The 12,475-nt window shown below is 37.8% G+C and overlaps 1 protein-coding gene across 2 annotated transcripts in view; it reads left to right on the top strand.

The window, feature by feature from the left end:
• EIF4E3 (eukaryotic translation initiation factor 4E family member 3) overlaps positions 1 to 12,475 on the top strand; it is a 122,753-nt gene that overhangs the window by 39,498 nt on the left and 70,780 nt on the right. Inside the window, exon 7 of one of the 2 annotated variants that reach the window (XM_055260638.2) lies at positions 1,354 to 4,227. The exons of the other annotated variant lie outside the window; for it this stretch is intronic. Coding sequence (XP_055116613.1) covers positions 1,354 to 1,400 — 47 coding nt within the window. The 3' untranslated portion in view covers positions 1,401 to 4,227. Of the gene's footprint in view, positions 1 to 1,353; positions 4,228 to 12,475 lie in introns of those variants that run through there. 2 annotated transcript variants of the gene reach the window in all.

Below are 12,475 nucleotides of genomic sequence, written 5' to 3' on the forward strand. Positions count from 1 at the left end.
AGGATTGCTTGAGCCCGGGAAGTCAAGGCTGCCGTGAGCCGAGTAGCGTGATGCTACTGCACTCCAGCCTGGGTGACAGAGCAGCAAGACCCAGTCTTAAAAAAAAGAAAAAGAAAAACAGAATTGGAACGGGCTTAAAAGGTGAAATGGGCCAGCCCATCTGCCTCCCTAGAACCCCCATTCACTGCTAAGTGTGGGTAGTGTGTTGGGGATCAAAGCACCCAGAGTCCTGAATCACCCCACCCTTGTCAGTCGTTGCTTCCTGGTAATAGTTAACCAGATCCGGGAGGTAGATTGTCACACTTAGTCTTTTGCCTTAGAGAAAATGTTATGTATTTCGTAGGTCTCCCTGTGGCATCTTCTACTTTAAACAACATTAAGTGTTTGAAAATATTTTTGGTAGCATAAATTCCTGAGTTCCAGCTGGGCCTGGTGGCTCACGCCTATAATCCCAGTACTTTGGGAGGCTGAGGCAGGTGGTTCACTTGAGGTCAGGAGTTCGAGACCAGCCTGCCCAACATGGTGAGACCCCGTCTCTACCAAAAATACAAAAATTAGTTGGGGAGGTGGCATGCGACTATATCCCAGCTATTCCAGAGGCTGAGGCAGGAGAATTGCTTGAAACCGGGAGGCAGAGGAGGTTGCAGTGAGCCGAGATTGTGCCACTGCACTCCAGCCTGGGCTACAGAGCAAAACTACGTCTCAAAAAAATATATATATATTCTAGAGTTCCTAATTAAAATTAGTAATTTTGCAAGCCAGATGATAGAGCTGAATATCTATTGGCAGGGGGAAACATGATTTGGAAAAATAAGACTTAGCAATTTTATGAAACTTCATTTCCCATGGAGAGTGTTGAAAGGTAGAGAGCAGGGGCACTTAGATATAATTGCTGTCACCCTGGTGTGGTTCTTTGTTTCGTTTTATTTTTAGTTTATTTTTAAAGATAGGCTTGTGAGTGGCTCTGTCTTGGGTTGTGTCAGGCACCCCCTCTCCCCACTCCCCACAATGCATTTTGTGGGGCACATTTTCCCCTGCGGCATTTGCTTGCAGCCCAACATACTCTCTTCATCGGCTTGCTGAGATGACTCATCCTCCCAGGCACAGCAAGAAGAAACAGGCAGCATGCCCATTGCTTGTTTATTCCTTGTTTTAATTTTCATTATTACGTTTCTCAGGAAATGCACGCCTTAGCTAACAGTTACTGGCAAAAAAAAATAAAATAAAATAAGGTGTTTGAGTTCTTGCCAACATTTGGGGAAGCTGAATGAGATGCCTAGAGGAGGGTTGGCCCATCCTTTGCTTAAAGTTTTCTTTCCTTTTTTTCTTTTTTGTTTTTTTTCTGTCCTTTAGCCCATGAAGAGCATCATGCTTTTGAAGGTGGACGTGGAAAACACTAATTGCACTCTGTAAAGAATTCTTTGTCCTTTGCTGATTGGTTTTGGAAACGGTCTTAACAGGAGGGAGAGTGAAGAGAAGACTTGCCGAAGCCGATGCTGGTCAATTTAGAGTGGGTTTCTGTCCTTGCAGATGGGCAATTAGGACTCAAAGTGGCAGGTGGGGTGGGGGGAGATTGTGTGGGTTTCTACCGTCACATTACTTGCTTTTTAAAAAAAACAAAAAAAAACAAAAAAACTTTTTTTTGGCTTTCTAAATTCTCTGTTCTTTTCACTCTGATTTTTTTTTTTTTTTTTTTTTGCTGTTTAAAATTCCTTATTCAGCCTAATTATTGTTTTCTACACTCCCCTTTCACTGAGGCACAAGAAATCGGTTTCCCTTTAAGTAGCTCTGCTGTACCTAGTTAATGAGAATATGCATAATCGTGACAATACTGCTTTTGAATACCACACTGTACAAGGAGGAATACTAGCTTGGAGAAACCTGTCTTCTGATTATTTGTTGTGACACATTCCTATGTACTGTGAGCTGGGCATTGTTTTTTTCTGTCCCAGGGAAAAGAAAAACCATACTTAATGTGATTTTGCACTGACAGCACACAAATCTTTAATTTTCCTTTTTAAAACTTTTTTTTTTTTTAGTGATAAAAGGAAAATAATAGTTGGATTGCCTAACATGAAAACTATAATCACAATTCAGTATCAGGATATAAATCAAGCTCTAAGTCTTTGGACCCTCTGTGCAAACATTTCTAACCCGAATTTTAATTTGGCCTTTTCAACCGAAGGCTTAGAATGGTAGCAAGGGATTTCTCCCAATAGGAAACCTGATGTTTCTGATTTAAAGAGAAGGTGATATTTTAATTGTTTGAATTAAGCTCCTTGCAAAGTTCGGGTGTGTTTACCCACTTAAGGCTTTCCCAGTCAACACTGACACATTTTGTTAAATGATCCCTTTCCCTGCTCACATTGTGTGTCATTTCTCATCATCAGTAGTCCTCCAGCCTGGGCAGCTGTCCCCACCCTTTTTCATGTAGGTGCAGGAAGTTAAATCTCATTTCCAGGATGCATGTGAACATTTACAAAGTTGAACTTTGAGTGCATTCTGCTCATATTAATTATTGGGATTGTTGATATATATTGTATTATTCTACCAAAGAAATATTGGTTTTATTAGAAGGAAATGGTCACCCTCTGGACCATGGAGACTTGCTCAGAATACGCAGATTTCCCTCTCCTGACTTTGCCAAGCCTTTGGCTGCTTTTGCCTGATAAAGGGCAGGGCCATTTGAAGACACTTCCCCCAGTCGGCTTTGGAGTCACAGGAGCTAGTGCCTGCTCACACATTTTTCAAAAGGGCAGTGCACTCAGAACTTCACTGTACCTGGGATTTTTAATTCCTCTTGCAGTGTTGACTAGCAGAGAGACTCGAGGCTACTTTAAGCCTCCACTATGTGTTTGTAGATAAAATTCTCCATTCAAACATTTTAAAGGACTTTGAACATTATCTGTTTATGGAAGTCGTGCCCTTCACTTGGTTAGTAACCATCTCAGCCATAATACTTCCCATCATAAGTTTTTTAAAATGCTTTTTTTTTTCTAAACTTGAGTTTCCTTAGTGATTTCAAAATGAAGTATATCAGATGCAATTAGCAAAAGCCTGGGACTTGTTTCTCCAAACATTGTACTAACATTCAACTTGTTTTAAAATTATGACTCAAGAGTTTTAATTATTCTGGACATGAATTAAAACTCTTTTTTATAATATAAGTATTTTTCTGATTAGAAAAAAGGATATAATTGACTTCACTATAATTGTCATATATATTTCCATAAGTAAATGGATTTTGAAGTATTTTTATTTTTTGAACTTTATTTAAAGCATTTGTGATGACATGTTCAACTTTTGCATGTATGTAGCCTTTGAAGTAAAAATAAAATAAATAGGAATGTTAGGCTCACGTTAATATTTCTAGTTTCTGTTTATGATCATGGAACATGACTAGCACACAAAGTAGATTTTTGCCCCAGTGAACTTCTGCAACTGTTTCTGACCCTTTAGAAAATACCAACTTTGAGAAGGATTTAATTTGCCTAATGTTAAAAACCTATCATCTAAATTACTTTCAGAGAGGATTTTGTCAGATTTTGGTTTGGAAATTGTTTTAATTGAGTATTTAATCATAATAGACTTTGTATGAACTAAGCTGATTTAATCAGTTTAAAAACCTCTCATTACCTTCTTAGATTAAAGAAGCTAATACTCTTTTGAGATAGAAGGAAATATTTTGTGGCGCATGTGACTTTGGTGTTAAGGCAGTTTACCCATCTTGGCCGATGTGGGGAAAGTGCAAACTTCCAGTAGAATCCCGGTCTTTTCATCCAAGTGCTTGCAGGTGCAGCCTTGTACACTGCAAAGAACCATACAGAAACCAAAGAGCTCGCATTTTTGTCTTTGTAATTCCTTAGGGTCTGTGATATATGCCAGGAAATCTGATTGAAACTAGTATGCTTTTTATTCTCCCATTATTCCCTAAATTGTTATATCACAGGCGCTTGCCTACATTGGGAAAGTAAGGACAGATAATACCCATTTAAAGTAACTTGCCTATATTTTGACTGTCTTTTGTAAGCACTTGCTGAACTGACTTAACTCAGTTTTAAGATTTCCTCTTTCCCCCCAACTTTTCCACATTTCTTAAATGAGGGTATAATTTACTGCAAACATGTACATTTAATATAATATTGCTGTTAGATTCATGGTACACTTTATGAAGCAAAAACATGAAAAGGAAAACACAACTCTAATAAACTTTAAAGATTAAGTTGACTCTTTCTCACCCCTCTTCTTGAGTTTAGCCCACGTCTACACCATGCACACAGTCACAAGACTTTATAGCCTAGAAACTTTAGATTTAATTGGGTCCTATAGACATAATATACAATCCACCAACTGAGCCTTGGCCAAACTTGTCCCTTGTTAAAGACGTAGGGCTAGCCAGCCGCAGAGCGGGGCATTGAAGTCGGCAAGTTGTATCCCGGTGCAGGTGTCCTTAAATGGAGAGTACTCAGAATCTGCGAGCCTTAACCTGCCCACTAGCCACCCTAATCAAGCACTAAGTATCTGATCCAATCTGGCCACTGATGTAACTCCGTAATCAGACATCCTGTTTGTAAACAGCTCCTCCTTCTCTCCCTCTCCCTCTCAGAGACAGAAGTGGTGCTGGGGTTTGGAGTTTGAAAATAACCTTCCTATGACAGGAAGTGGGCTTTTGCTATTAGTTGCCCAACTCTTAGAGGATCCCAACTTGTGTCTTTAGACAAAACTGACAGCCTTTGGAACGATCACATGGTGGCGCTGCCTTCCAGCCAACAGTTCTGGCTCAGCAGCAGAATTTATCCAGCTATGTTTGTGGAATTCTTTTAAGATCCTACTGCATTTTGCTCCTATGCTTTTATAAAAATTTGACGAGAAAATGTAAAAATGATACTTGGCAATAAGACATTTAGCTTTCATGCACCTAATAAAAATGTGTCAAAGCTAGATCGCTCCAGATGTGCTTAAAATATCTCAAAACCTAGGCTCTCATTGGCCTTATAAGTGTCTGGGAAGAAAAAGAATAAAATAAACTCACATATAGGAGATAATGGAAAATATTTCATCAAATATTATGCCCAAAGAGAGAAAATTAGGAGTTGATTTTTTTTTAGCTCTCTGAATATGGAACTTGCTTTTAAAAATGTAATTCTACCCTTCACCTTTCCTACATTGTATGTTTCTGTGAGATTTTACTCATTACAAATGAAAGTAGAGGACTGCCTGTGAATTGTTTACTTCTGAAAAGAATCTATTGAGATCAGTTAAAATTACTCAAGAGTTTGATGACTCAGGATTGTAAAAAGCCTGGATCTCAACAGCTGGGAGGAGTCAGAGGGTGACATGGAAAAAAATATGGACTGAGGCAATGAAAAGTCCCTTTGAACCTGTGGTCATTTATAGCAATTAGAGCGGGTTGCCCCTCTACTTCTCCCAAGAAGAAATCCCAAACAGATTCCTTTCATGTCGGATTATACTGTTCTGATTTTATTTTCTATTTTTACATATACATCCAAATCTAAGAATACTTATTCAGATTGGCCCACTGAGGCCAAAAGTCACTGTCTTGTGTTCTAGAAATTCTTTCATGTTGCTGACATGAATCCATTTTTAAAAGAAAATTCAGGGACTCTTAGAATTTTGGAGTGGAAGGGACCTTTGAGATCATCTACCAGTGCTTCTCACCCCTTAGCATGCAGCAAAATCACTCAGATACTTATTATGCACATTTCTTGACCCCAGCACTAGATATCTGGGAGGATATCTGCATTTTTAACAAGTGCCCTAGTGATTCTAATGCTGATGGTGCTCAGATCGCTCTTGGAGAACCCCCGATTTTATCCAACTCCCACATATGACAAATGAGGAAAGCCTCCCAACCCCTAAGCTCTGTCAGGTGACCTGATTCCAATGTATGATACCAACAATCTTATGAAGGCTGGAGAAAACCATTAATACTGAGACTTGAGTAGATCATGCTCGTAAATAAGAACTTTATGGCTGGGACCACAGCAGTCGTGGGAGCCCATCCCTGGAAGTCCATAATATAAAGCCTTTAATACAGAGTGGTGGTTTTTCTCTTTTCTAAATACCATTTCAGCCTGTTAAAAGAAAAGAAATTAATGTTCAGAAAAGTAGTTACTCCATATGTGCAGTAACTACTTTTCTATAATGTCTTATGGCATCTGGGGTTCAGCATCATTGAACAAGATTAAATGAACATTACAGAGCTATAAAATTGCATGTAAAATAACGCAAAACTGTTCAAATGACTATCAAAGTAGCCTGGGAATGAATTTCCACTAAAATTAATTGTCACTTTCAAAACGTAGCTTAGCAAAGCTGTTACTAAACTGGAGAGATCCTTTAATACATAGAAATGTCAAAAAAAGTCAAATAAGTATTCCCTAAACGATGTGAGTGATAAGCAAAAGTCATTGCAAAGTCAATATTTTTTTGTTCATCATTGCTACTGAAATTTAGAGTTCCATTGTATATGTGTGTCTTGAGTGTACCTTCTTAGAATATCCAATACAATAGCTTTTGGATATTCTATGCTTTTGTGTCCTTCAGAAATCATGAGATTGAAGGAATCTGTGTTAAATGTTTTTGTTTTGGTTGCTGCCTGAAAAAAGTTACCAACTCATTTAGTGAAATGCAAGATTTCTTTACGAAAATTTCAATTTCCAATATCGAAGTCAGATAATTTTTCTTGAACTTTTATTTTGGAACAGATGTTTATTTCGGATTTATTAAAGTGTCAACATTCCATTATAGAACTGAACATGAAGTAAATTGAGTGTTTCTGAGTTTTCTATAGAAAATTTATGCTACCTCTCATCTTTTCACATACAAAGAAGCAACTTTTAATGAAGGCTTAAGGCGAAAATTTGAATTTTAGCAGTTTACATTACATGATGAATGGATAATATTAAAGGACTTTGAACATTTTAATAAACTTAACAGTGTTTCTGTTTTCAAATAGAGGTATTAATTCTGTGGATATACATTAAATTCTCCCCAAAGTTCTCAGACTTTAATCAGATAATGTGGCTTACAACCATTGTTTCTAAGTTTTAACACTGTCTTTTCAGTATTCATTTAAAACAAGTCACCATGACTTTGAATATATTCTCATGGAGAATTTATTTCAATGATTATACAAAAGAATTTCAAAATTTAAACTAGTGAGCATACTTTATCTTGAGACAGCTAACATTGTTTGTCCCAAATTTAAAAACTTATCAGTTGCATTGAAAGTTATTAATTCTTTAGAATAGTCTTACCTGTGTAAGTTGAACCAGGTTTGTTTGATTATGTTTTGGATCTGCTTGTGCCCCCACCCCCCTATTTTATACCATCTGTGCCCTGTGCAGTTGGGGACCCTTTCACATCTGGCTACAAGCTGGTGTAATGCCCTTCCTTTTGATCTGGCTTCATCTAGTGATTTGCTCAGTATTTTTAAGGTCAGACTGAAAACTTTTCTGTTCTAGTTATTTTTGATTTTATATTGTGTGTTGTGTTTGATGTTCAGATACATGTGAAAGTTGCTTCTATAAGTCAGTATTTTTTTATTCCAGCCTTTTGCAGCAATAAGGTAAGACTAGACTATACTTTTCTTACTTGAAAAGGTAGTGATTTATGTGTTTAGTGCAAATGTTTAGACTGTTCTTGCAATTTTCTAATTTGGGACTATATTGCTATGAATTTGTGCTTCTTCATTTTTCAAGGTAGTAGTTCACAGGGTTTGTTTAAGTGTTAGTTTGTAGAACTTTATTTTGAGATCTTTTGTAATCTGTTGCTACTAATTCTCATTCTGTATTGAGGTTCTTATAGTATAGAAATGTCATTTTCATCCTCCAGTTTAAAAATTTCATGCAGTTTAATCAACCACATCACTTAATCATTATTAGATTTCCAGTGTGTGTGTGGTGATTAGCATAACCTTGTTTATTCCAACACATATTAAAAGCTTCTGTCCAACAGCTCTAATATGTGTGATGCTGGTAGCATGGAGTCTGACGCTTAGTAGGTTGTCTGGTAATCTGATGGGGAGTAACTATTTTTATTTTTACACTTCCCTGTTGAACACATTTGTCGATAGGGCTCATCTGGGTCTCTTAGAAAACACATCTTGCTTATTTTAATTCTTTTTCTTTACCCTCCACTAAGAATGGTTTCGTTTTAGAATAAGTCAATTACTCTTGTTGCTCTTTTGTGCTGCAATTTGCCCGTGAGATTCAGTTGTCCCCTGTTTCGGCAAGTAAAGTGAATTTACTCCTCCTTTCTGGCTGTCTAATATATTCCTTTAAAAACAAACAAAACGTACCAACAAACTCTTCTTCCATTCATCTGCAGACTTTCCTATCTCTCCCTGCAGAAACAAGCAATTCAGGATTTTGTGCGTGATGCCTAATTAATTTTAACACAGCGAGTTTAATGAAATCATTGAAGAGCAGGGCATAACACTAGGAAGGCTTTAAAATTTCATAATATTTCCCTCTCATATTTGCATCTGATTACTGCCACCATGCATTCTGTGTGTACTTTATCATCTAGTCGTTATTGATGCACTTTTTGAATGTGTTCTCGGTTGTTCTATTAGCATAGATTCCTCTGCCTTGTCACCTAACGTACAGTTTTCTTGGAAGCCAAGACCATGCATGCCTTTTCTTCCTCAGTGATCCTTTTACTGCAGTAGCTGCTATTAAAGAACTTTTAACTGCTTTTCGTTAATGAATGCATAAAAAAATCTCTGGAATCCTACAGGACGGTGGTTCTTTTGTTATATGAAGAAAAGAAAAAACAGTAGCATTTACAAGGGCCAGCAAGTTAAAATATATGTCATTAAAATATGTTTCTATTTCCCATCATCTGGCTAGGCGGTGGTGCTGACTAGCTTATTTCTTGCCAGAGAAAATAAGTTTAAATCATAAGCGTATTTAACTAGCAAGCATAAATCATAAATTCTTTATAATCGTAAGCATGTTGAACTCTGGTACCATTTGTACAGATGGCAGGGCTAAATGTGTGTGCTCCTCTAAGCATTAAAGATGTGGACAAGCTCTTACTCCCCAATTTCCTCTTTAACTCAGGAAACTTAAATCATTTGTTTTTTGCACGTATGAGATTCTATAAAGTATGGACCTAGAGAAAGGTTTCAGATCTTAGGAAACATTTGAGTTTTGTGATTCACGCTTACTGGAAAAGAATGATGGAAGTGAAGGTTAAACACTAAAGCTGTGTCCCCTTTTTAAGGCAAAAATAATTAGTGTTTCATGAAGATAGTCAAGTTATAAAGGACAAGACTTTTTCAGAATTTTTTTTTTTTTTAAGACATCTTGGAATCCACATTTTAACAGAGGTCCATCAGCTTTCAAAGAATGTTCCCTAGAAGGGTGGTTCTACAGAAACGCTTTCAGATATGGCAAACAAAGTTTTCATTGTAAAATAGTTTTAAGAAGTATTTTTAAAAGTGTAATAAAGCAATAACACACAGTGACATGCATCACATGGCCAAATTTTAACATTTTGGAAGCCAGTAAGCATAACTTATGTACTCACTGATTTTGTTTTATGAAACAAAACAAAGGTTTTATAAAACCTTTTTATTGTAAAATAAAAGAAAGGTACAGAAAACCACACAAAACAAATGTGTAACTTACTGAATTGTTACAAGGAGAACACTCTATAACAGCAGGCCAAGAAATAGAACTTTGCCAGTCACCCCAGGAGCCCTTTCATGTGTCCCCGCCCTCTCCACTAAAATAACCATTATCCTGACCTACAGGAGGCACTTGCATTTCTCTCTGGTTTTATCACAGGTGATAAACATCATTTTACATATAGAATCTTCTCTAACTATGAATGTTGGTTCAGAAAACTTATTTGTAAGTCTTTTAAATGATAAGTGCAAAATGACACACTGTAAGCGATTGATACCCCCGTAAGTTAGTGACTGGGCAGAATTTGATGTGCTTTTGCTGTAGTTGTGGCTCTGTCCATAGCTGTAGTATCTACAATAACAATAGCACGTATGGAGTTCCATGCCATCTAAGCATAGAGATTAGTTCTCCCCAACACCCTATGAGGTAGATGCTGTCATTGTTGTCCCCTGTCTGTGTATGTGGAAACATATGCATGAGATTCAGAGAGGTGAAATCACTTGCCGCAGGTCACACCGGTAGTTGCAGAACCAAGATACATCTAAGGTATTGTGGCTCCAGCCTGTTCTACAATGAGGCTGCTTTGATGGAAGTTGAAGATATGATGTGCAAGAATTGAGATGCCTTATGAGAGTTCGTTTACAAAGAAAAGGTTTTACAGCTTTAAGAAAAAGATGGAAAAATCACTGGCCTAGTTCAAACTTTTCATTTTACAGATGAAGAAATGACCCAGAAAGTATAAAGAATTCGTTCAAGGTCATACAAGCAGTTGGTGGCAAAGTTGCAGCTATATCCCAAATCTCCTGGCCGTTAAAATCAATGATCTTTTCTTCATTCCATACATTATGTAGAAAAAATGCATGTTTTCTAACCTGCTTCTTTGCATCAACTCCATGTAAGCAGATTTGTCTTAAAACCAGTTTATAGCTAGGACACACCATCTACTTGCTTATTTTCTCAAGGTTTTAACTGGGAATTAAAAAATTTATATCTGAAGCTTGCTTTTTTGTCTCACTTATTGAGTGCCCAATCTGCAGACACACATGCCTAACACTCTTCTCCAAAGAATGTACAAGAATAACACATTTGCTGGTGTGGATGGCAGGTGAAAAAGAATTACTGATGTAGCGTGTAGGCCCTTCAACATACTCACGGCCAATTCCGGATTATCCCAGCACAGATGGATCATGCAAAATCCCTCTTCTACTTCTTACTGGTGACCTTTAACTATTTGTGTTTGCAAATGCTTCTACCAGGGATTGGAAAGGAGAAGAGCAGAGAAGATGGAATTTGGTTTCTTGACCAGAATGTTAGGTGTTCCGGTAAAAGGTTTGGTGGTTTTGTCACTTAAGAGTACAGGGAGACCGTAGGATTCTCTCTGGATTTGAACTTGTTCGGGATGCCCAATTTAGCCTTGAGTATGAACAATCAGAAAGAAGCAAACTGACGCAATGCAAAGAGCTTAGTTTGGAATTTGCTTGATTGGGTTGAAATTCTATTCGCTTGTACCTTGAGCAAGTCCCTCAACTTATCTGAGCCCCAGATGATAAGGGGCTTTTAGAAGGGCAAGGTAGAGCAAGGTAGGGCAAGGTAGAGCTTCTTCAAAGCCGGTAACATATAAAGCACCCAGCTCAGCCCTTTGGATGCGGTAAAGAGTTAGTAAATGGTACTTCCATTGGTTGGCTGTATCAGTTCATCCATACAGTGAGGAGAATGAACTGCTTCAAGGAAACCTTCCGACTTTCCTCTTCAGGTATTGGCCCAGCTTAACTTGTTTGAGGTCCTACAAGTCTTTGGTGGCAACACTGTGGCCAAACCCGTTAGTCTCCTAACTGCTTGTTTATGATCTTTCTACCTCATTGTACCACATTGGGAAAAAACAAATCATCCCCATTTACTTGAGTTCTGTGCACTTCACTTCTGCGTTGATTTGCCACAAACCAACTTAAAACCTAAATGAACTTTCCAATTATTTTCTAAGAGCATTATTACCATCATAACATAAGAAGGAAGTTCAGGGTCAGGCTCAGTGGCTCATGCCTGTAATCTCAGCACTTTGGGAGGCTGAGGTGGGTGGATCACCTGAGGCCGGGAGTTCAAGACCAGCCCGGCCAACATGGTGAAACCCCATCAATACTAAAAATACAAAAATTAGTTGGGCATGGTGGTGCACGACTGCAATTCCAGCTACTCAGGAGGCAGAGGCATAAGAATCACTTGAACCTAGGAGGCAGAGGTTGCAGTGAGCTGGGATTATGCCACTGCACTCCAGCCTGGGCGACACAGCGAGGCCCTGTCTCAAAAAAAAAAAAAAAAAAGTACAGTTGATGAAAATGTTTTAGGGGCTGAACAAATTCTCACTGAAGCATAAGTCTCCTATTGTCCATCTTGGATTGCGGACCCTCAGACTTGTCACTGAGGGCACAATTGTGAGAAGCTCCCAAGAGTTCCCTGTATGATGTGCATGTTATGTTTTATATATATATATAAAATAATTATATATTATTATATTATTATTTTAATCCTGGCTACCTTAAAGCAAAGTTAATAGGCCTTAGTGTTGCTGAGAATAGACCATATACAATACTGACTAATTCGTTCATCAAATATTTCTTGAACAACGATGATAGGCACTGGGGATACAAAAACAAGACATGACATCATTCCTATTTCATGGAGCTGACAATTTAGTGGATTGGTAAATATTAAAACTGAACTACTAGACCATAAGAAATGCAGGAAGTATTTCTTAGACATTTTTGAGTTGCACATACCTGGCATATAAATATGAATGCAATGCATGTTTGAATGAAGGA

Source organism: Symphalangus syndactylus, chromosome 21 (assembly GCF_028878055.3).
Source record: "Symphalangus syndactylus isolate Jambi chromosome 21, NHGRI_mSymSyn1-v2.1_pri, whole genome shotgun sequence".
Classification (NCBI taxonomy): domain Eukaryota; kingdom Metazoa; phylum Chordata; class Mammalia; order Primates; family Hylobatidae; genus Symphalangus; species Symphalangus syndactylus.